General features: G+C 43.7%; 1 protein-coding gene across 3 annotated transcripts; it reads left to right on the top strand.

The window, feature by feature from the left end:
* Positions 1-2669: 2669 nt before the first annotated feature.
* On the top strand, positions 2670-19757 carry Aptx (aprataxin). Of its 3 annotated transcripts, none has more exons than XM_031377061.1 (8): positions 2670-2807; positions 9249-9385; positions 11200-11246; positions 11543-11827; positions 13217-13276; positions 15364-15590; positions 18218-18321; positions 19542-19757. In XM_031377061.1, the coding sequence occupies exons 2-8, from the start codon at positions 9256-9258 to the stop codon at positions 19694-19696; spliced, it is 1008 nt and encodes a 335-aa protein (XP_031232921.1). In that variant the 5' UTR covers positions 2670-2807; positions 9249-9255; the 3' UTR covers positions 19697-19757. The 3 variants fall into 3 exon arrangements, with proteins under 3 accessions (XP_031232921.1, XP_031232920.1, XP_031232922.1); XM_031377060.1 differs by lacking the exon at positions 2670-2807 and adding an exon at positions 2814-2963 and having other exon boundaries at positions 19542-19753; XM_031377062.1 differs by lacking the exon at positions 2670-2807 and adding an exon at positions 8981-9127 and having other exon boundaries at positions 19542-19753.
* The last annotated feature ends 5056 nt before the right edge of the window (positions 19758-24813 follow it).

Genomic DNA, 24813 nt, shown 5'->3' with positions numbered 1-24813 from the left:
CCACACAAACCTAATTCCACCTCTTACAACAAAACCAACAGGAAGTAACAATTACTTTTTCTTAATATGAAAATTAATATTACCAACATATCCTAAATGATTGAAATCCAAAAATATAAGGAATTAGAAATTTATTGACTGTCATGCAATGGTCTCTCTAATTTGGTAATTGGAGAAATAGGTCCAATATTATACAATCCATATACACTTTCAGCTTGTTTGTTTGTGACAGTGTCTGGCTGTGTACAACATAATGGTCTTGAGATCTTGCTTCTCCTATCTCAGCCTATTAGTAGTACTGTTTATTTCATGTTTTTACACTATCCTATGGTTCTCAGAACAGCTTACATATTTTAAAAGTATTTATATACCCAAAAGAAATGTAGACAATTAAATTGGGAGGGGGTTTATAAGAGAACAACAAAGAGTGAGACTGAATGCTTTGCTTTACGTTTGTAATTCTTGTATCAAGTTACCACAGTAAGAGCCAAGATTTTAAGCTCTACTAAATACAAAACAAACCAAGAAACAAAAATACTTTATATATTTATGTTTATTTAAGAAAATATTAGTAGTGATGTATTATTTTGAAATATAGTTAATATGTTTGGAGTTATTTAAAATTTATATTGAGAAAAACATATGTATTTTCAGTATTTCCATAGATAAGCATCTACATAAGACTGTTAAATTGATTGTTGTTTTATATCCAACAACTTTCATAATACTCATTTTTATTGTTATAATATTTTATAAAATTTAAAGAATATGACAAAAAAGATATTGTAGGTATTGAAGGGGGGATCTCTGGGAGGAGTTGAGGTACAAAAGGAAGACAAGAATGTGATTTAATTTTATTTACTTAAAATGTTTTTAAATGTTAACAAATTCAGATAAATTGAAATCATGTAACTTTTCTCATTATAATGCAATAAAACTTAAAACAAAACAAAACAAAGATTATTTAAAATAAGTAAAATCCCAAAGAAAAACATTAGCTTTAAAAAGGAACTTTTAACATGTGCCATGTTGTAGATGAAACTTGACACCAAGATAAGTGAAATAAATTAATTTTAAAAACCAACACTAAATGATTTCATTTAAATGATATTTCCAGACTGGTCAAACCCATGGAAGCTAAGAGCAGAATAGTGGGGTTTTAGGGAGACAAAAATTAGCAGTTTAACTCATAGAGAAGCTGAAAAACTTTTGGTGCATAGTCCCCTAACAATGTGAGCCCCAGTGAATGTCTTAAGTGCCTGCCACGCCCTTGACCATGTATTGTTCCAAACCACCTTGTTTTTCTGGTCAGTGCACTGCAGACAATGGATTAGACCTAATACAGTGGCTAGGACCCAGTTTATTTTTTAGCTGTAGGAGAGAGACACAATAGAGATTGCGTAGAAACCTTGGCTAAGAAGCCTAATCCTGAGGGAAAACGCAAACTGTGGGGTCACCATGTCTGCCTCGAAATGTTAAGCCGTTATGGACCACGTTCTCAGCCTTGAGGTTTGTACAGCTTGAGATGCCTCCTCCCTTCCTGCTCTGATCCTAACATACACCCGCATCTTCTCTGCCAACAAAAGCACAAAAGTCTTTCCCTTGTTCCCAGGGACATCCTCCCATCCTGGTCTTGTCAGCTCCATCAGAAGGTGGAGCCCGCTTTTCCACAGAAGAAAACAATAGTAACCCGTTTGATCAAGAAACAAAAGAGCTCCTAGCTGAGAACCGTGTGTGTGTGTGTGTGTGTGTGTGTGTGTGTGTGTGTGTGTGTGTGTGTGTGTGTGTGAAGGCCTGTTATCCTAGCATCTCAGAGGTAGAAGCAAGGGGATCTTGAGTTTGAGATTAGTCTAGGCCACAGCGAAACCTTGTCTAAACAATCAAAAAAAAAAAAAAAAACAACAAAACAAAACAAAACAAACAAAACAAAACAAACAAAACAAAACAAACCAAACAAAACAAAACAAAAAAAAACAAAAACCAAAAACCAAAAAAACAAAAAATAAAAAACCAAACCCATGAGGTTCAGTTTCTACTGCATTTCAGAGTGTACACTCTGATTTTACTCACAAGATAGGAATTCTTTCATCTGCCAAGAAGTGATTTACAATACAAGACTTTCAGGGAACGTCCTGGAATTGCTATAAAAATCAGTACAAATATGTCATCCCAACCTCCTGTCTTGCCGATTGCCCTTAGTTCATTTAGTGAAGACATCATAAAAAAAATCTTAGCAGGGTTCCTGTCTCTCTCCTCAGTCTTTTTTTCTCCTTATAGAGGGAAAGAAAAGTGCAATTTGAACGTGGGTGGTAAGGCACTCCAGCCTGTAGTTTAAACGATGACTTCAGAGCTGTGTTTGGTAGCTCACACCTGCAATCCCAGCACTGGGGAATCTACAGCAAGAGGCAATTCTCGCGAGTTCAAGGCCAATTTGGGCTACAGAATGAATTGCTCTCACTACCTCCAACCTTGTTCCTTTCCTTTCAAAGATGGCTTTAACACACAGCAAGCTTCCCGAGGAGGAAGTGCTAAGACACGACAAGACTGCGTAGATAAGCCACAGAAGACTGCTGTCTGAACTCTCCCCGGATTCAGACACTGGATGGCTGTGAGCAAAGGTTCTACCCTCACGGGGCACAACTAGCTGCTGGGACCAATTTTCGCGAAAGAACGCTTTAGCCAATTCTCGAAGAGATACTGAAATCATAACGGTTGCTAGGCAGCCGTTTGTGACGCCATCTTCCAGCGCCGGAAGCGACGAGGCGCAGGTAGAGTCGCGTGGAGGTTTGTGGACGTCTGCAGTCGAGGTAAGCTAGTGGTCCGCCTGCCCTCGTCGCTGGTTGGGTTAGAAGCGGGCAGGGTCGTTTGGCCCCGGCTGCTAACTCGGAGCGGTGACCTTGAGGGTGGAGTTCGAGGTTTCTTTCTTCTGGGTGGATTAGGCTCCACCCTCTGGTTCTGCTCAGGTGGGCGTGTTTCAGAGTTTTGGTTTCCGCCGCATTGTTCCGCCCTCTCTCACTGCTCGCTCTCCCCACCCCCACTCGACTCCTGTAGCTAGTTGGCTGCAAGGTCAGATTAGCATGAAAAGATACGCCGGGCGGTGGTGGCGCACGCCTTTAATCCCAGCACTTGGGAGGCAGAGGCAGGTGGATTTCTGAGTTCGAGGCCAGCCTGGTCTACAGAGTGAGTTCCAGGACAGCCAGGGCTATACAGAGAAACCCTGTCTCAAAAAAAACCAAGAAAAAAAAATTAAAAAAAAAAAAAGAAAGAAAAGATTCATAGATAAGACTGGACGCTGCCAACGAGGCTGTTCAGCTTGACGGGGAAGGGTTTCTGCTAGAAACGCCTTCCAAGAGTAACTTGAGGGGCACTAGGTGTGTCCTTAGCGGGCCTTAAGAATGTCCGAAGCAGTGTATTAAAGTCTTTCTCATACAGTGCAGAGACTGATTCAACAAAGCAGGGGCTTTTGAAATTACACCATTTTGGAACTGATGGGTAATTACTTTTGAGAAATAGACATATATTGGGGATTTCTTAAGAGTGCCTGCAAGCCGGGCAGTGGTGGCTCACGCCTTTAATCCCAGTATTTGGGAGGCAGAGGCGGGTTTCTGAGTTCGAGGCTAGCCTGGTCTACAGAGTGAGTTCCAGGACAGCCAGGGCATACAGAGAAACCCTGTCTCGAAAAACAAAAAAACAAAACAAAACAAGAGTCCCTGCCTCCCCACTTAATTTGAGAGATCTCATGTAGTCCTGCTGGCCTCAAATTCCTGATGCTCTTGTCCCTTCCTCCCAGTGATGGGATGTAGGCATTTGCTACCGGGCTTGGACAATTTTTTTTCTTTTTCCAGATGGGTTAGAGTATTCAGAGTAGTTTTGACCTCAAACTTCTGGATATCCTGTATTACTCAGGAGCCATACTGCATTTTTTTTTTTTTTTTTTTTCCCAGAGACAGGGTTTCTCTGTAGCCCTGGCTGTCCTGGAACTCACTCTGTAGACCAGGCTGGCCTCGAACTCTGAAATCCACCTGCCTCTGCCTCCCAAGTGCTGGGATTAAAGGCGTGTGCCACCACCGCCCAGTGCCATACTGCATTCTTGAAGGATGGTATGTGCAGGAAAAGGTGCCTGCATGTCTGTCTGGGGAGGGAAGAGTGAGGAGGATGGCTGGTGGGTCCAGTTCTGTGAAATAAGTAACCTCTGAGGAATTAGAAGCTGAGAGTCTTAAATTCAAGTCTGTTGGACATTAGTCCACAGTCACTTGTGCTTATGTAACTTTAGGTTTCAATTAATTGGAAATTCAGTTCCTTACTTTTGCTAATGGCCCTTCAAAAGCTCAGTTATCAGTGTGGCTTGAAGGCTTACTACATTTCCATTGTTGCAGAAAATTCTTGTGCTAACAATGCTTCAAGATAGATTTCTGGCCTCATGTTATTTGCCCAGATCACTTGCGTTCACTAATGTCATGGTTTGCATACTCTCAGCCCCGGGAGTGGCACTAATAGGAGCTGTGGCCTTGTTGGAGTAGGAGTGTCACTGTGGGCACGGACTTTAAGACCCTTGTCCTAGCTGCCTGGAAGCCAGTCTTCTCCTAGCTGCCTTCAGAACAAGAGGTGGAACTCTTAGCTCCTCCAGCCCCATGCCTGCCCGGATGCTGCCATGCTCCCACCTTGATAATAATGGACTGAACCTCTGAACCTGTAAGCCACCCCTAACTAAATGTTGTCCTTATAAGAGTTGCCTTGGTCATGGTGTCTCTTCACAGCAATGGAAACCCTAACTAAGACACCTAGGAACCAAAAATAGCTGAGCGGTGGTGGTGGCACATGCCTTTAATCCCAGCAGGAGGCAGAGGCAGGTTAATCTCTGAGTTCGAGGACAGCCTGGTCTATAGAGCTAGTTCGAGGACAGCCAGGGCTACACAAAGAAATTCTATCTGGAAAAAGAAAAACCAAGCAAGCAAGCAAGCAGAATTAATCGGGGAATTTTAATCAGTGGTGTAGTCAGCAAATGGGCCATTGCAGAAGGGAGAGGGAGTGGTAGAATGAACTCCTGTTTTAGGGCATTCCACTTTAAGATAAACTCAACTGGGTGTGTTTGTGCGCCCTGTTCATCTGAAGCACTCAGGAGGTAGAGGCAGGTGAATCTCTGTGAGTTTAAAACCATCCTGGCCTATATAACAAGTTCTAGGCCACAGGCAACTTTATTTCACCAGAGGTACATAGTGAGACCCTGTCTCAAGGAACCCAAGAAGGAGCAGGAAGTAAAGAGAAGGTGGAAACCTTGAGAACTTTGGTAGGGCTACCATCTGATCAGCTAGCTGTCTGTCAGCATTTATTGTAAGCTTGCTGATTTTTGTAGGCTTGTTGTATGCTAAGTAGTCAATGCTGGAAATAGGTTCTTGTATTCTACAGTCATTAATTCTTACAAATTGGGTCTGTAGGCCCAAAAGAGCCAACCTGCTGTTTAAGGTTGGTTGTATAAGCATTGTGCAGCAACTGCATCAGCTTCCCAGGAAGCAGTACATTGGAACATTACCACTTAACTTCCGGGAATGTGTATATATTTGTGACAGAAGGGAGTGCTCTTTCCACTGTCTTGCCATGTTCCTAGGCATGTTCTTCATTGGATCCTCTCTTCACACTCAGAAGCTGCAATGTCTGCTGGCTTCTTTGTCAATCATAAGACCTGTTTCTCAATACCCAGTAAGGACATACTTCACTTTCCTGTCTATTTCCTGCCCATCCATTAATTCGTAGCAGGTCCATGGATGCCCCGTGGGACATAGCATTATAAAGGGGTCTGCCTGTAGTACCATCACCTCTAGGCCTGGGTTTAGATCTTAGACGAGCAGCTGACTTAATACTCATAGCAGCTCCTGTGGGAGACCTGTTGAATTGCCTTTGGACTTTCTGACCTCTCTTCTAATGGCAGCTTCTAGATTAGTCTCTGATCCCGGCTTCCTGCACTCCTTAGCCTACATAGCCATGGGCTTCTGTTGTTTCGTTGTACTCTGACAGGTAAAACTTGGCTTTGTCTCCTGTTGCTTATGTTGAAGCTTAGCCTCTCGTCCTGGTGTTCTTTCCTTACTTTGTCCTTTTCTTGAGTGACTCTTGAGGCAGCGTATTCTGGTGCAGCCGAGTCTGCTTTCTCCTGACTCATGCTTCCTTGTGGAAGCCTGCACTGTCACTTGCGCCCTTTAACCTGAGATGCCTGTTTCAGTCCTTCCTGCGCAGTCGCTGTGGCTTCTGACCTTCTATGACCTGGTGGTTTTGGAGGCCTTTTCTGACTGACAGAGAACTTTGAACTGAATCGGTAAATTGTTAATCCGCTCTGAACTACCTGCCGGCGGCACTTTTGCTCCCACAAGCCAAAATGCTCTGGATTCGTGAATGTAAGACACACACACACACACACACACATACACACACCCTTAGGTTTAATATACGCTAAGCAGCTCAAAGGCTAGGCCACTCTTGCTACCCCATACCCAATCCAGGAAGTGGCCCCCGGAGCCACTTCTCTGACTCTTATATGGCTGGATGCTTTCTCTCCTGCTCCCATGCCCGCCTCTGTCTCCCTGCCCAGCCCTTGGCCACAGGCAACTTTTTTTCACCAGTCAAAGTGAACTGGGGGCAGGGACCCTCAGTGTCTTTCAGGCAGACATGCTGGTTCCCATGTAACTTTGGGAGTCAAATGAATACAAATAACATTAGAACCAATCTGCAACATTGAACCTCCTTGGAACCTGCATGTGCTCACACTAATCAATCCCTGGGGTTGTGCACCTCTGGTTCATTCTATCTTTGCAGATGGTAACAATATTCTAATTTTTGAGGGTATGGCTTCTTTGTTTTTTGTTTTTGAATACAGCAATTGTGCTGAAGGCATGCATGCTGCTTGGGCAGGAGGCAAGATATCCCCCAAGGTATTAGAAGCTTGAACATTGATAAGGTTCTAGAGTAGTGGTTCTCGGCCCCTTTCACAGGGGTCACATTTCACATATCAGATATTCTGCATACCAGATATTTACATTATAATTCATCAGAGTAGCAGAATTACAGTTATGAAGTAGCACGAAAACAAACGTTATGGTTGGGGTCACCCCAATACAAGGAACTGTCTTAAAGGATTGCAGCATCAGGAAGGTTGAGAAACCACTGCTCTAGAGAGTAAAGAAACATTCTGAAGACCTAGTCCTAGCCTTGCCATCATTCTCTCTTCTTTTCTGGGTCACCTTGTCCTTTTTCTTTGCTTCAGCTTCTCTCAAATCTGTTCAGGTCATCCATTCTGCTGAGCTTTCTACTTGTGTCTCTCAGCTTGACTCTTGAATCTTCCACAAGCCAAGTCAATTAATTGTGTTCTGGTGTAAAGTTCAGGGCTGGGGATTTAGCTTAGTGGTAGAGGGCAGGGCCCTGGGTTTGGTTCTTAGTACACACACACACACACACACACACACACACACACACACACACCCCTCGCCCCCCCAAAAGCAATAGACAAGGGAACCAATATGAAATTGCTTCTTCATCTCTCTTCCTTTTTAAAAGAAAAAATATTTATTTTTATTTTTTAAATTATATATGTGTGTTTGTGTGTGTGTCTGTATGTGAATGCAGGCCTACAGAGGCTAGAAGTGTCAGACCCCCTGGAGCCAGGATTACAGGTGCTTGCAAACTTGGCATCTCTCCAAGAGTCGTATGTACTGTTAACCTTTGAGCCACCTCTGTACCTTTTTCATCTCTATTTCTAAATAGTGTCTTCTATAAATCTTTCAGTTTGTTTAATGGCATCTTCCAAATTAGAACTGTAGCCCTTGCTTGCTTGCTTGCCTTCCTTCCTCCCTCCCTTCCTTCCTTCCTTCTTTCTTTCTTGAGATAGAGTCTCATGTAGCCCTGGCTGTCCTAGAACTTGTTATGTACACAGGACTGGCCTTGAACTCACAGAGATCTGCCTTTGCCTCCTTAGTGCTGGGGTTAAAGTCATGCATGATGTCTGGGTAAATTAGAAATCTTTTGTTTGCTATCTCTTTACTCCTTTGTTATTTTCCAAATCTCACCAGAATATAAGTATATTTTCTAGATTTATCCTTTCCCTGTTTTTGAGGCAAGCCTGGGAACTTGCTATGTAGGAGAAAGAGATCTTAGATCTCTGAGCATTGGAGACCAGCTTTGGTTCCAGGCTAGCTAGTGCTGATGTGAGAAAAGGAAAGAGCAGGGCTAGAGATAGCTTAGCAGTTAGCATATGTGACCTGTATGATGGTCCTAATGGTTGTAGCCCTAGGCCCAGGGATTTTGATATCCTTTTCTGGCTTTTGCAAGCATTGTGTGCCTGTGGTACACAAACTGACAAGCACACACATTCTCTCTCTCAAATAAAATAAGGACTAGGAATGTAGTTCGGTGGCACAGCACTTGCCTAGCTTGTTCAAAGCCCTGACTTCAGTTAACTCCCCCCACCCCCAAACAAAAAGAAAAGAGAATGGGAGAGAGAAGCCTAGTACATAGAAGGACACCAGAGATCTGAAGAACTTTTTTTCTTTAGGATTGTTTATTCTTTAAGAATGTTTTGTTTGTATGTATGTAAATGCACCATATGTATGTAATGCCCTTGGAGGTCAGGAGAGGGTATTAGACTCCCTGAAACTGAAGTTAGAGATGGTTGTGAGCCACGATGTAGGTAGGTGCTGGGAACCAATATGGGTCCTCTGGAGGAGCTGTAAGTGCTGTTACTGCTCAGCCATTTCTCTTGGTCCTACATCTTCATTGTTCTTGGTTCTCTGTCACAACCCAAATCCTCAATATACCCCTTTCTTCATGAGACCCTTTTTATTATTCTCAAGGGCCAGTCCTGTCACTGGGCTAATGTCATGTTTGGTTCCTCTCTTAGAGTGCTGGTGTCTTATTGCAGTAACTGGTGTATGCATTGTCTCCTCACACACCCTTCTCCAGGGTCTTCAGCTTACTTCTGAGGGACACTCTGCATTTAACCTAATGGCTGGCATAGGATAGCAACCAATGTGTATCAAGGGTTTGAATGCTGAGCACGATTGGCAGGGGTAAACACTTACCTGCATTATCTCATCCATCCTCAGCAGCCTCCCTCCCGAGTCCTGGCATTATCACAGCTTTATAGGTGAGGAAGTTGAGACTAGGGAGATGAAGTCACCTGAGTGACCATCCTCATAGTCCTGTGTGTGGTGAGGCTGGGCGTGGCCTGGGTGATTTGTTTCTCAGTGGTTCTGCTTTGTTTTTAGAGCCAAGATGCGGGTGTGCTGGTTGGTGAGACAGGACAACCGACATCAGCGAATCAAACTTCCTCATTTGGAAGCTGTTGTGATTGGTAGAAGCCCAGAGACCAAGATCACAGATAAGAAATGTTCCCGACAGCAAGGTAACTGGTCATAGCAATGTGAAGATGACTGTGTGTAGTTGTGGGGATAATGATAACCAGAGAAACACATTTACTGTGTTCTTGCTGAAAAACCTACTGTATTCCAAAAACAGGGCTCATAAGTTGTGTTAGCTAAGTAAGTAGTTTTTAGCTAACACCTGGGCTGGGTCATCCTGGATTCTGCCTTCACTGTGCAGTAACATATAAGGCAGATTCAGGTAAGGATAGGTGGCCGTCATCTAGTTACATTGGGATGGCAGGATTGAGTCTTGTACTCTGCTGTGGCCAGTAATTATGCATTGAGCAGAAAGACAAGTAAATTCTGGAATCTCCAAGCTGAAACCCTATCTGAGTCATAGTGGGGTGGTGTCAGCCTTTACACACTGCCTCACACAGACTGTAGGTCTCTGTAAGAATGTGGCATCCAGCTCGTCTTTCAAATGGTTTATGGGAAAAGCTAAAAGGGAAACACACACACACACACACACACACACACACACACACACACACACACACACACTTTCCTGCAAACTGTAGGCATGCTCAGGGTAAATCCTAAGGTTCTGGATTTAGAGTTGGGGTTTTTCAGTGCTTTCTTGAACATTCTTTCTTCAGGCCAGCTTGAACTTGTGTTTTCTAAGATTCCCTCTTTTACCTCTTTCTCTGTTGAAGTCACTTGATGGTAGTATTCCCTGCCCTGAAGCTCATGCTAGAGAAGCCCTCTACAAATCCTCTACTCCTTTAGCTTCAGCCCCAACTCTTGGTAGGTTTTTTTCTTCTCCCCAGTAGTAAAATCTTATGTAATCTTGAGCTAGGAGCTTCTTCTCCTGTCGGCAGTCTGTGATACTGAGCTAGCTAGGGGTCTGTTGGCATTCATGAAAGCTGCATCACAGTTTTTTTCTTTTTCTTTTTCCTTCTTTCTTTCTTTTCTTGAGGCTCACTATTTAGCCTTGGCTGTCCTAGAACTCAATATATGGACCAGGCTGGTCTCTAACTCACAGACATCTGCCTGCTTCTGCCTCTAGAGTGCTGGGATTTAAAGGTGTGTGCCACTGCAACCAGCTTCCAGGAGTGAAAGATACTGAGCATTTGTTTGTTTTTCTGACTTTTTTTTATTATTGTTAAAATTATATGTGTGTCTGTGTGCGTGTATATTTGACTTCAGTTCCCTGTGGAGACCAGAGGCATCAGATTCCTCTGGAACTGGGGTCAGAGGTGGTAATGAGCTGTCCTGTGTTGGGAACCAAACTTAGGTTCTCTGGGAAAAGCAGCAGCAAGTAAGTACTATTAGCCTCCACTCCCCTCAGCACCCCAGAGTTTTAGCCAGAATATTACCAGTAGGTAACAGAATGCATACACTAATATAATTTTTGTGTGTGTGTATATGTATGTGTATGTTTGTGTGTGTATGTGTGTGTGTGTATGTATGTGTATGTATGTTTGTGTGTGTATATGTTTGTGTGTGTGTGTGTGTGTGTGTGTGTGTGTGTGTGTGTGTGTGTGTATGGGCAGTTAAGATATTCTTATATATTCCAGGCTGACTTCACACACTGGCTAGGCAGCCAAGGCTGGCCTTGAACTGATCTTGACTCTACTTCCCAAGTCTGGGATTACCACCATGGCCAGCTCACTGATAGACATTTTATGGAAGGGTTTGAAGCTATTAGAAATTGGTAGGATTTGTAGGCCCAGGAACAAGCAGAACAAGCTCAGCTGGGGATTGCCTGCAATAGTCAAGCTTTGTTGTCCTTTAGGGACAAGAGAGTACCGGGTTTTGGTTGCATCTGTATTTAATGTTTTCTTATTTCTTTCAGTACAATTGAAAGCAGAGTGTAACAAGGGATATGTCACAGTACAGCAGGTATGTGTGTTCTTGACTTGTCTTTCCAGTTTTATATTTGACAGTTTTCTTATGATGTTACTTTAGACTGTCTGTGTCAGCTAATGGATGCTCCTCTGTCATGGGGAAGTGATGGAATGAATGACAGGCAGGTAGAGTAAGCAGTTAATAGCAGCAGCTCTATCACCGATGGCATATAGCTATTCTACTTACATTACAATGGTGTGTCCACAGATGGGGGTCAATCCCACCAGCATTGACTCTATCACCGATGGCATTATAGCTGTTATACTTATATTACAATGGTGTGCCCACAGATGGGGGTCAATCCCACCAGCATTGACTCGGTCGTCATTGGGAAGGACCAAGAGATGAAGCTGCTGCCTGGTCAGGTTCTCCACATGGTGAATGAACTTTATCCATATATCGTAGAATTTGAGGAAGTGGCAGAAAGCCCTAACCTAACACAGAGGAAGAGAAAGAGGTCAGACTGTGATAGTGAGGAGATGGAAGCTGAATCTGGGACAGGGCTGGCACCTGGGAGCAGCCCCAGCCAGTCCTCTGCACCCCCTAAGAAGGGCAAGGATGGAGCCACCAAAGAGGTGAGAATAGTGTGATTGAAAGATGATGCAGAGGCGAATTGAGATAATGACTGCCTAATTGTTTTGTACACTGTAAATTGTTTGTACACAGTGAGGTGGTATTAATCTAATGAGGGTTTTTAACCATGATGAAAGAGTCACTTGTTTGTGGCCTGAAAATCACTTGGTGAATGTCCCTTTAGATGCTTTTCTATTAAGTTTCTGAGGTAAACCACTTGAAGAAAGACAGGGCAGTCAGTAATGACAGTGTGCCACACCCTGCCCAGCTTAGTGAGGGAATGAAAAAAGGACAGACACACATACAGAAAAGCTGGAAGTGGGTGTGCTGTGCTCTCTAATGAGGATGCAGCACCAGCGCCAGCCTGGAAACGTAGCATGACTACTTTATACATCTGAATTGAGGAGGTGGGTGTATTGTATATAGCTGAACAGGAGACAGGGCTAGGTAATACCGGTGGGTCACTGTAAGGGAGCAGTCTCAGGCTATAAACATCTTGCAGGGGGAGCTGTGCTTGATGGTTTCTGCACACACTGCATAGCCAGCCATTTGTAAACACTGGCACTTGGACCAGAGGAGGGGTTTGCCATCCCTCTGGGCCTTATCTGGGGAATCTATCTAGGTACTAGTTATGGCATCAGCACACATTCATTCAGGACTTCATCCACTCCTTACACATCTATTCCCATTATAGTGTAATTAATGTTTAATACTAAAATGGGCCATTTGCTTGTCTACCTATTGGTTAATACTGAAGCCTTCATAGATGATGTTTTTCATATGTTGATGTCAAAGGAGAAACTTGGCTAGGCTGCAGCTGGAGTGTAAACAGGCCAGGAGGCTGATTTGTACTCTGGCAGTTTTGACTTCATGGAACTTTTCCTGGGGAGATGTAAACTGATGTCTCTTCACCCCATTAGTGTCATTAGGGCACTAATGACAGACCAGCCATTCCACCCAAGTCTAAGTGGGTGAACCTGCGAGTCTAATCGTGGTTATGGGGGTATGGGCAACCTAAGTGTGACTACCCCATCAGAGAGGAGGCTCCCTCTCCAGCAGCTGAGAGCTGCTCCTGTGTCCTCCCCCTCATCCCTGGCCCAGTCCTGTCACAGTCCTATTCGGGTAGTATCAGCTGCTCCTAGTCGGGACAGCAATCCTTGCACACTGGACAAAGGTCCACTGGACAAAGTCTCCATCCTTACACCCAGTTCTAGATGTAGAAGACAGTGGGGAGGCTTGTGGTCCTAAAGGATGATGGGCTGAAGTAAAGGAAGTCTAGTGTAATTCTCAAAAACTAACTTTACTTTCATGTTTTATTTGAACTTTGCTTTTAAGTAGTATTAGCTACATTTAATTATTGGCATTTACACTTACATTGTTTTTTTATTTAGGGATCACTGGGCCACTGGAGTCAAGGCTTGAAGATGTCTATGAAAGACCCCAAAATGCAGGTCAGAATAAAATTGTATAATTTTAGTGTCTGTCATGTAGTACATGACCATGCTATAAAAGTAGTAATTTTAAATGAAGCCAGTGGATGTCAGTTCTTCCTAGTGGGGTTCTATTCATTGTACTTTTTTATAAGTATCACTTAATACTACATTTCTTGGTCTTCTCTCTAAATATTATACTGTACCCACACTTAATAGCTATTTCCACATATACATGCATACATTATAGGCTAGGAGCCATATATATGAAAATTTCCTGATTTTGGATCACCTTGCTTAGTATTATACTTTCTGAGTTCATCCATTTTCCTGTAGATTTTGTGATTTCATTTTTCTTTTTCTTTTGAAAAAAATTTTGATTTATTTTAATGTGAAGGGTATTTTGGCTGTATGTATGTCTGTGCACCATGTATGTGCCTGGTGCCTGAGGATGCCAGAAGAATCCCCTGGGACTGGAATTATAGATGATTGTGACCACTATGTGGATATCGGGAATCAAACCTGGATCCTCTGGAAGAACAGCCAGTGCTCTTAAATCATCTCTCCAGCGCACCCTCCACCCCACTTTTTTTGAGACAGGTCTCTTTCTATAGCCCTGGTATCCTGAAATGCTATGTAGACCAGGCTTGCCTCAGACTCAGAGAGAGATGTCTGCCTATGCTTCCTGAGTGCTGGGATTAAAATCACACACCTCCTCACCCAGCCCCTGATTTCCTGAATACGATTCCTTTTTGTATATATAGCACATTATCCATTCATAGTTATGGGTACATGTGTCATGAAAGAGCACGTAAGCTGTTTCTAGCCTGATCTCTCATAGCTTTTTCTTTTTTTGTTGTACATAGTGCATAGATTGTAATTGATAGTGAATGTGTTACACCCTGAGTGAAACCCTACAACCTCAGAATGGCCATTTTAACTATAAAAGCTCACTGAGATGTATAGCCTTGGGTACTGGGTAAGTGTGTATGAGTAGCTACTTTAATCTGTGCCCTGGTTTTTATTGTGAGTTTGTTAAAATGGTTTTATAAAAACTAAGTGGAGGTCGCTGACTTCTTGCGATGAGTATTCTGTCTGCCTTGTCTCTTTTTACCTTCTGGGTGCTGTTAGGAGAGATTGTGGACTGGCGAGATGGCTTAGTGGGTAAGGGTGCTTCCCTGGAATGAACATGGCAAGAGAGAACAAACTCCTTAAGTTGTCCTATGGTCTCCCCAAATAATTAATAAATGTTCAAAAGAGATTTTGCTAACCTGAGCAAGGCCCCTTTGAAGGGATCATCAGAGGGTGACTGTAGTAATGCTGTCTTCATGTCAGAAGTCATCAGTCATCTTTGGAGGAGCCTTTGAGGACTGCCTCAGTCAGGGCTCTGGAGATCCACAGATCCACACATATGTATGCCAGGTCTGTGTTAGAGAGCTGGAATTGAGTTCTGCCTGGGGAGATTTTTAACACTGAGTTCTTGAGAACTCTTTTTTTTTGTTGTTGTTTTTTGTTTTTTGGTTTTTTTTCGAGACAGGGTTTCTCTGTGTATGTAGCCTTGGCTGTTCTGGAACTCACTCTGTAGACCAAGCTGGCCTCGAACTCAGAAATCCACCTGTCTCTGCCTCCCAAGTGCTGGGATTAAAGGCGTGCGCCACCACTGCCCAGTGACAACTCTTTTTTAAAGATGTATTTATTATTATAAATGAGTACATTGAAGAGGGTGTCAGATTTCATTATGGGTGGTTGTGAGCCACCATATGGGTGGGATTTGAACTCACAACTTTCAGAAGAGCAGTCGGTGCTCTTAACCACTGAGCCATCTCACCAGCTCTTTTGAGAACTCTTGTATTATGTATCTTCTCTGCATCCTATGTAGTGTGGTGTTTGAAAACATGGGCTCTGGAGTTTATGGGACTTGGGTTGGAAACCTGATTCCTCACTGTGTAATGATGTGATATGTGTGAGCTGCTGTCAGTGTGTCTGCATCTGCTCTACCTCTTAAAATTTTGTCCATCGTGTTTTCAAGTGACTGACTGACTGAGTAGATGGCACATGCACAGAGGTCCTCAGCTGGTGTCTCGTTCCTTCCCTGTGCTCTCTGCTAGGTTTACAAAGATGATCAGGTGGTGGTGATTAAGGATAAGTACCCCAAAGCCCGTCACCACTGGCTGGTCCTACCGTGGGCCTCCATTTCCAGTCTGAAGGTTGTGACCAGTGAACACCTTGAACTTCTCAAACATATGCACGCTGTGGGGGAAAAGGTGATAGCAGATTTTTCTGGATCCAGCAAACTGCGCTTCCGACTGGGTTACCATGCCATTCCCAGCATGAGGTAAGCCTTGGGGTGAGCTGATGCACACTGGTGTGTTCCGTGAGCAGCTTGGCCTTGAGTGGCTTATTAGTTTTAAGGCCCAGGGGAGTAGATGGGGTGTTTCTGAGGCACATGAGCCAAATCTCATACTTGCTTAACTTGCCTGTGAGCCAGGTTCCTGCTTCTACATGTAATTCAGTCCCTTGAAGTTTTTTATTTACTCAGAGTTTACGTGTTTTAGCATGCAGGCTTGGTGAAGTGGCTTCACTACCTTAGACGAGGACTCAGTGGCTTGTGGCTTGTTGACATTTGGAGTTACCTATAATAACTAAATGATTAAGGGCCACTGCTCTAAAGGAAGCAAAGTGTCATAGGCTTGTGTGAATGTAAGTGCAGGGGTGCGCACAACTTCAAATAAAGTGAGGGCAGTAGTGGGGTTTGTTCTTCATTGGCTTAGTTGCAGGAGAATTTGGGGCAAAATGGTTGTTTTTCTCTCCACAGAATGCCTGCAAGACAAACTCCTTCAATTTATTTGGTCCAAGCAATAAGATAATGCATGGGCTATGCCTCAGTCCCAACTTTTGAAAAACTATACTATAATAAACAACCTAAAACTTAGATTTTAAAAGTTTTTATTTTTTTGGAACTCCTTGTCATATTAGCTTCCTGAGGCTGGGGCTACAGGTGTTTTCTACTCCAGATAACCACTGGAATATTTTTGAGATTTATTTTTATTTTATGTATATGGATGTTTTGCCTGCATTATATGCATCCTTGGTGCCCATGAAGGCCAGAAAGGGGCGTGGGATCCCTTGAAACTGGAGTTAGAGATGTTTGATAACTGCCATGTGGGTAGGAATCCAACCTGGGTCTCTGGAGGAGCTGCTCCTGCTCTTACCTGCTGAGACATCTCTGCAGCCCCTTAGCGCGCGCGCGCTCTTGCTCTCACTCGCTCTGTCTCTCTGTCTGTCTCTCTATCTCTCTGTCTCTCTGTCTCTCTCTGTCTCTCTCTGTCTCTCTGTCTCTCTTTCTCTCTCTCTCAGACAGGTTCTCACTGTTTAGCCCAGGCTGCCGGGCGGTGGTGGTGCACGCCTTTAATCCCAGCACTTGGGAGGCAGAGGCAGGCGGATTTCTGAGTTCGAGGCCAGCCTGGTCTACAGAGTGAGTTCCAGGACAGCTAGGACTACACAGAGAAACCCTGTCTCGAAAAACAAACAGACAAAAAAAAAAATCAGAATCCTTCTACTTCAACTTCCCAAGTACTAGGATTGTAGGCATGTGCTAGCATGCATGCCATGTTCTTTTTTAAAATTTTATTCTTTATTTGAATTTTTCTTATTTGTTTTTCTTTATTAGAATTTAATTATTCTAGATGCAAAGCCCTTTCCTATACTATTCACTATGAAATTCCTAGTACTTGGTTTAATTAGATACTTACTAAGCATTAAATATCCGTGTGTGTGTGTGTGTGTGTGTGTGTGTGTGTGTGTGTGTGTATGTGTGTGAGGCCAATTGCTTTCTCCCTTATTTATTTTTGCATTTATGAATTTATTTACTTGAGACAGTCTCTCACTTGCTTATTTATTTATTTATTTAAGACAGCACCTCCCTATTGGTTTTCCATCCGTCTGTCCGTCCGACAGCATCTTACTGTGTAGCTCTGGATGGCTTGGAATTTGCTATGCAAATCAGGCTTCCCTTGAACTTTCAGAGCTCCTGCTGTCTATGCCTCCATAGCACTGAGATTAAAGGCATACACTACCACACCTTGCTTTTACCTTGTTTTTCGAGACGGGAACCACTGAACCTGGGACTTGCTGATTGGCTAGACTGCCTCCTCAGTGCTAGGACAGTGTGTATTCCTATGCCTGGTTGTTTCACCTCAGTGCTGAAATTAAATGTAGGTCTTTGTGCTTGCATGGTGTCTTGATTAGGGTTGCTGTTGCTGTTATGAGACACCATGACCAAAGAAACTTGATAAGGAAAGGGTTTATTTGGCTTACCCTTCCATATTGCTGTGTATCATCAAAGGGAGTTAGGACAGAAACTCAGAGCAGGAACCTGGAGGCAGGAGCTGATGCAGAGGCTGTGGAGGGGTGCTGCTTTCTGGCTTGTTCCTCATGATTTTACTCAGCTTTCTTATAGAACCCAGAACCACCAGCCCAGGGATGGAACCATCCACAATTGATGGGTCCTCCTCCAAGCCTGGTCTTATGGAGGCATTTTCTTTTTATTTGTTGTTTTTTTTGTTTTTTGTTTTTTTTTTTGAGACAGGGCTTCTCTGTGTAGCCCTGGCTATTCTAGAACGTGTTCTGCAGACCAGGCTAGCCTTGAACTCATAGAGATCTGCTTGCCTTTGCCTCCAGAGTGCTGGATTTAAAGGCCTGTGCCACTGCCGCCTGGCTGGAAGAATTTTCTTAATTCAGGGTTCCTCCTCTTAGATGACTTTAGTTTGTGTCAAGTTGACATGAAACTGTCCAGCACACATGGCAACCACTAACTATTCTCAACTAAGTGACTGGGTAGATGGCCTGAGTGAACACAGCGGCAGAACTTTACATACCTGTACTCACTTTGACTGCTATCATTCTGATTAAACCGTAGTTTTTAATACTCAGCTCTTTTTTTGTTTTCCAACTTTCAACTAGCCATGTACATCTTCATGTGATCAGTCAGGATTTTGATTCTCCTTGCCTTAAAAACAAAAAGCATTGGAATTCTTTCAATACAGAATACTTTCTGGAATCACAAGGTAAATAATCTGTTTTTTATTTTTTATCTTTTTAAAATATTTTCTTCATTTTCTTAGATGTTTTACTGACTCAGTCGCTTCTCTAAGTAACGACCTGGCCTCAGATGACCCTCATATATCTAGTGATCTCTATAGAAAGCCTCTCCTAAAATGAACAAGGGTGTTTCATTATAATAGGATTGCTACTTGGCTGTGAACATCCTGGAGGGACCCAGTTAGCTGTTATGTCAGGGTCAAAAGTATTTCGTTTTGACAGCAGATGAGTTCATGCTTGCTCAGTGATGTTAATGCCAGGTGTTGTGAAGCTAAAGCTGGGCTAGACTCTTCACTGGGAAGATGTGCGTGGGCGGGTTCTGAATCTGACAGTTACTGGAGCCTGTGCTAGCCAGGCTTTGTCACTGTGTCATTATACTGACATAACCTAAGAAGTTAATACCGTATGTAGGCTCATATTTGATAGGACTTGTCCATAGCTCTGCTGCTGGGCTATGGTGAGGCTGAACACTGGCAGGGAGGATGAGGAGGAGCAAGGCTGCTTACTTCTTGGCAGTCAGGGAGCAAGAGAAAGAGGGGAGAGGGACTCAGGGGAGGGACCTGGGACAAAACACAGCTTCAAGGGTGTCCCCAGTGACTTATTTTCTCCAGCTAGGTCCCATCTCCTAAAGTTACCTCACTGAATACTCCCAACAGCTGGGGACCACATTTTGAATACACGAGGCTTTAGAGGGGACACTAAATGCTAAGGAGTTGATGAGGAGGGGTTCTTTGTTTTTTTTTGTTTGTTTGTTTGTTTTTGTTTTTGTTTTTTTGTGGCAGGAGTTGAGCAGGTACCTCTCTTGTTAGCAGTGGGGCAGGGATGCTATATATATTTGGGATGTAAGTATTTCCCAGTATATTTTCTATGCATCTTCAGTACTGCTGTGGTGTTAATAGAGCCATGGGGGAAAAGTGTGGCGATAAGCCCATGATGTGGTTCCATGGAGTGTGTCCTGAAGGAGTGTATCATCTCAAAGGCAGGCTGCTCAGACTTAGAACCTGGTCAAGTACATTTTCTCAGTGCGAAATCTATAATTTAAGGTCTGAGCTTTAGGATGCTGGATATGTTGATTAGAGTCATGTGTTTTTTTTTTTTTTTTTTTTTTTTTTTTTTTTAGCTTTTTTCTTGGTGTCTTAATGGCTTTCCAAAATAACTGGGATCTGCATTTTACTTTTGTTTGTAGCTGTGATCAAGATGGTTCAGGAAGCCGGCAGAGTGACTGTTAAAGACGGGACTTGTGAACTCTTGAAGCTGCCTCTCCGTTGCCATGAGTGTCAGCAGCTGCTGCCTAACATCCCGCAGCTGAAAGAGCACCTCAGGAAGCACTGGGGTGGGTGACTGAGTGCATGGCCTGCGCTCCGTTCAATCTGAACTAAAGCATCCAGTCCCTCAAAACAAAGCTCATTATTCCTGCGCGGCCACGCATAGGGTGACTGGTTCAGGAACTGGGCATTCGGGTTTGTGTGGGTGTATTCTCTGGTTATGGAGGCTGAGACATGCATGATCACCCTTCCCAGGACCATGACAAGCCTGACTAATGAGAGGGCAGAGCCAGCCTGAGACTCAAATGCTCGATGTAGAAGCAGAGGACTGGTAATACATTTTGTTCCTACTCTTGCCGGTGGGTTGTGTAGTATCTGTTCATCAAGGTCGCTGAGGTTCTGAGGGGCCTGGTACTCTGACTTTAGTCTGCTCTATGATATTCTTCTTCCCTCCGTGAGGAGGCTTTCAATCTGTACCAGGCTGAGTGGCTAGTTGAAAATCTGTGGCAGCCATCTGCACAGACAGAAAATTTGTGTATGACTGTGCCAGGGAAGAGGAAGTAGTAATATTGGGCACAGTATGTTAACTGTATAGTCTGTACTGAGAGCAGCCTGGGCTGGTGTGAACTATATAGTCTGTGCTGAGGGCAGCCTGGGCTGGTGTGAACTGTACAGTCTGCCAAGGGCAGCCTGGGTTGGTGTGAACTGTCAGTGAACAGTACAGTCCGTGCTGAGGGCAGCCTAGGTTGGTGTGAACTGTCAGTGAACAGTACAGTCTGTGCTGAGGGCAGCCTGGGTTGGTGTGAACTGTCAGTGAACAGTACAGTCTGTGCTGAGGGCAGCCTGGGCAATGTGTATTGTTAGCTTCAGGCAGATTTTACTGAGGCTTCAGTCACTGCTCTTGAGAGTTACAGAACATTTAACTAAACTTCAGATAAAGTTTCTCCAATGTATCTTGGAAAAACAGATGTTGCAAAATAGTTCATTTAATTTCCACCTAATACTATATAGTTTATCACAGCAATATTAAAATGGATATTTGGGGCTGGTGAGATGGCTCAGTGGGGAAGAGCACTGACTGCTCTTCGGAAGGTCATGAGTTCAAATCCCAGCAACCACATGGTGGTTCACAACCACTTGTAATGAGATTTGACGGCTTATTCTGGTGCATCTGAAGACAGCTACAGTGTATTTACATATAATAAATAAATAAATCTTTAGGGAAAAATTATTAAAAAAATAAAAAAAATAAAAAAAATAAAATGGATATTTGGTTATAAACTACTAGGAGTGTCTGTATTAGACAGTGTAAGAATGTCAGGTATAATGAAGAACATTCTGAGAGTGAGGTGACCATGCTTAACATTCTTCATTCTGACCAAATAGAATTTTTTAAAGGTTGGGGCGAGTGCATGCTGCTCTTCCTGAGGACCTGAGTTTTGTTCCCAGCACCCACATCAAGGTGGCTCACAGACACCCATAGCTCCAGGGCATCCTACACCCTCTTCTGATCTCTGTGGGCGCTGCATTCAAGTACACAAACCTGAATACAGACATACACATTCATACATAATTAAAATTTTTAAAAAAGTAGATCTCTTAGCCGGGCTGTGGTGGCACAACACCTTTAATTCCAGCACTTTTGAGGTAGAGGCAGGTGGATTTCTGAGTTTGAAGCCAGCTTGGACTACAGAGTGAGTTTCAGGACAGCCAGGGCTATACGAGAAACCCTGTCTTGAAAATCCAAAAAAAGAAAAAAAAATAGATCTCTTAGAGGAAAAAAATGTAAATTATGACTTGCAGGAACTAGGTATTGAGGCGTACTCATCACATAGCCCTCCTCTCCCAAATGGGCTTTTAGCACTAGGGAGAAGACGACTGTCTGGAGTAGGTAGACGTTGCCTGTATTTAATTAGAATTCAGTGTTTTCTGAGAGTGAAATACTGTCATGAAATATCATTCCCTTTTGCAGTAATGTTCAGATCTGCCTCTCTAGAATGTTCTTTCCTTTTCAATGTTGATAATGGTGCATTGGCTGGTTTTGTGTGTCAGTTTGACACAAGCTAAGGGTCATCAGAGAAGGACCTTCACTTGAGAAAATGCCTCCATGAGATCCAGCTGTAAGGTATTTTCATAGTTAGAGATCAGTGGGAAGAGCACCATTGTAGGTGGTGCCATCCCTGGACTGGTGGTCCTGGGTCCTATGAGAAGGCAGCTGAGCAAACCAGGGGAAGCAAGCCATTGGGTGGCACCCTACTCATGGTCTCTGCCTAAGTTCCTGCCTCCAGGTTCCTGCCCTGTTTGAGTTCCTGTCCTAACTTCCTTTGGTGATGAACATGCTGGGGTTGCCTGTCTGTCACTCAGGCTTTATGGTGTACCAGGACATTAAAAATTTGGAGGTGTATAATGGAGCATTATTTAAGCAATAAATAAGAATGAAATTGTATCGTTTGCCAGAAGACAGATACCCTGGACGTCATTCTGTGAAACACAATCAGCCAGACTCAGAACAGTTACCTCGTGGTGGTTTCCAAGTTCTTGGCTCCCCTGACTATAGGCCCATCGTGAAGAAGAGTGTGGCAGAGGTTGAAGCATATACAAAGCCTTCTTAGCACATGGGACAGAGAGGTTGAGACAACACTTATTTATTCTGAGATTGGTCTTACTATGTAGCCAAGGCTGGCCTGGAACTCATGTAGCTCAGGTTGGTCTTTAGCCTTGAAAGTTTTGGGTATGTTGGTTGCGTGCCCGGCCAGAATGTATTCTCAGAATACTGTCAGAGCATGAGATACCTTCATGTGTGGGTCACCGTGAGTCAACTAAACCCTTCTGTGACTGGACCCTGCAGGTAAGGGGTGGGGTGCTGGGCAGAGGAGGGGCTTCTGACACTCAGTTCTAAGGAGCCAGTGAACTAGCTGGGTTCTTCCTGCTGCTGACAATATTTCCACACCACAGACATTCTCTACTCTATGGCAGCTTGGAACCCAGAGACAGGACAGATTCTCAAATACAGCCAATTGTGGCTGGCCATGAGTGAGAAGAGATTTAGACTTTAGGAAGAGACCTAACTGAACTTGCTCCTGACAAGCTGACAGCCCATTGCATCATTTTTACGTGAATGAGAAAAAGGTGCCTGTTGCATGTGGAAGCCTTTCACCAGAATCCTCTGAGGCTGGAGCCCATATGCGGCACAACTACATGACTGTGTGGGGTGGGGACCCTGTTTCCCATGGGGTCCTCTATCACCTTCACAATGATTCTGACTACTTGGAAATAAAGGGCACAAGATTTCATTGAGTGAATAAAATTGTGTCATGCGGTTTGCAAGCAAACAGTAAAGAGACTTCTCTCACATCAGAATGTAACGAGGTAGGTAGTGTGCTATATGGTCAGCCAGTTTGTTCATCGGATAAGCCTCTGGATGCTGTCCTGAGTGGACAGAGGATCTCCTATAGGTAGGAATGAGGAGAAGACAGTATGTTTTCCACCTAATGTTAGATTTTCAGCTAACAATTATAGGGGGTTTCTTCTGTGGTAGAGTTTCGGAGTTTTCTCACTTTGGCCACGAGGTGGCAGCATATGAATAAAGAATTTTTAATTATCTTGTGGCCTCAGGTTTTTGAGAAGATATTATGTAAGTCTCCTGTTTCAGAGTCTACACTTTAAAATAAAATATGTACGTATTTTAACTCATCAGTATATGTGAGTTGCACAAAGTAATAGTTTCACTATGACTTTCTTTTTTAAGACAGCTTTTCTTTGTGATATGGCCTTGGCTGTCCTGAAGCTGAGGTCTGTGTCTTGGGGTGCTTGTGCCTCCCCAATGCTGGAACTAAAGTCGTATACCATCACACCTGGCTCATTACAACACTTTCGTAGATAGATATGGTGTACGTTGGTCATATTTATCTCCTACAAGGGTTTTGTTGTTGGTCTTTGTTTTTTTGAGCAGGGTCTTGTGTGGTTCTCACTGGCCTGAAATTCACCATGTAGTAGAGGATTATCTTGAACTCCTGATCCTCCTGCTTACAGCTGCCCCCTACTACCCCAGTGCTGGGACTACAGGCCTGAATTTTTTTTTTTTTAAATAAGGCTGATAACCTAATTAAAATTGTAATTTGAAAGAGAAACATGAGTAGGTAATTAGAGTTTAACATATACACAGCCAACTGACAGGAAAGGATATTTGGCTCTGAGGTGGCTGGCTGGACTCCAGGCCGAGTCTGCACTCATGAGGGGTCTGTGGAGCATGTCAAGTATCTGGTGATCATGCAAACATGCTGCCTCATTTCTCCCGTTTCTTACTTGGATCCCAAGTTAGTGTATTTTTATTGCATCTTTGAGAATTTCATATAATCTGTCTTTTCCCCACCTACAGACAAGGTTTCTCTGTGTAGCCCTGGGTGTCTTGGAAACTCTATAGATCTGGCTGGCCTAGAACTCAGAAATCCACCTGCCTCTGCCTCCATAGTACTGGGACTAAAGGTGTGTGACACTACTCCCCTGTCATACAATGCATCTTGATTGTATTCGCCTTTCCCCAGACAACATTGTTCCCGAAAGTTCATGTTATTTTTAAAAAATAGCCTACTAAGTCCTGTTTGCTGTTTATATACATGTGGGTATGAGGCCATCCATCACTCAGGAGCCACAGCTGTAGAGAAAACAGACTCTCGTCCCTCCAGATGCCTTTAACTGTCTGTAGCTTTTCAGCTAGGGGTGGGGCCATGAACTCCTTATTCCTAGCTAGAATGTTGGTGGGCTTGAACTCCTTTCAGATTGATTTTTATGTGTATGTGCATGTCCGTGACTGTATATGCGCACCGTCTACAGGTGCCCATAGCCACTAAAGGAGGGGCTCACATCCCTTTGGGGCTGGAGCAACAGCCAGTCATGAATTTCCTAATGTGGGTGCTGGGAACGGACCTCTGGAACAAACAAAGAATAGCAAGTGTCTTTAATCAGCTTCCACAAGGTAGTGCTGCTGCTTCCCTCACGGGGATTCCTGGGTAGTGAGTGGCCCAAGTGGCAGTGAGCAGGCGTTTGTGTGCTTTTGACAAATGGGGTTGTTTTTATGGAGACCTAACTGCTAATGGGCTGATGTTAGATGTTCTTTTGAAGCAGGATATGCCGCACAGGGATGGTAAAGGTCTGAGTCTGCATTGCTACAGGCCATCCCCAGTGAGCCTATTG

The sequence above is a fragment of the Mastomys coucha genome, unplaced genomic scaffold (assembly GCF_008632895.1).
Source record: "Mastomys coucha isolate ucsf_1 unplaced genomic scaffold, UCSF_Mcou_1 pScaffold18, whole genome shotgun sequence".
Taxonomy (NCBI): domain Eukaryota; kingdom Metazoa; phylum Chordata; class Mammalia; order Rodentia; family Muridae; genus Mastomys; species Mastomys coucha.
Note: the sequence above shows the minus strand (reverse complement) of the source record. Positions and strands in the feature narration are given on the sequence as shown.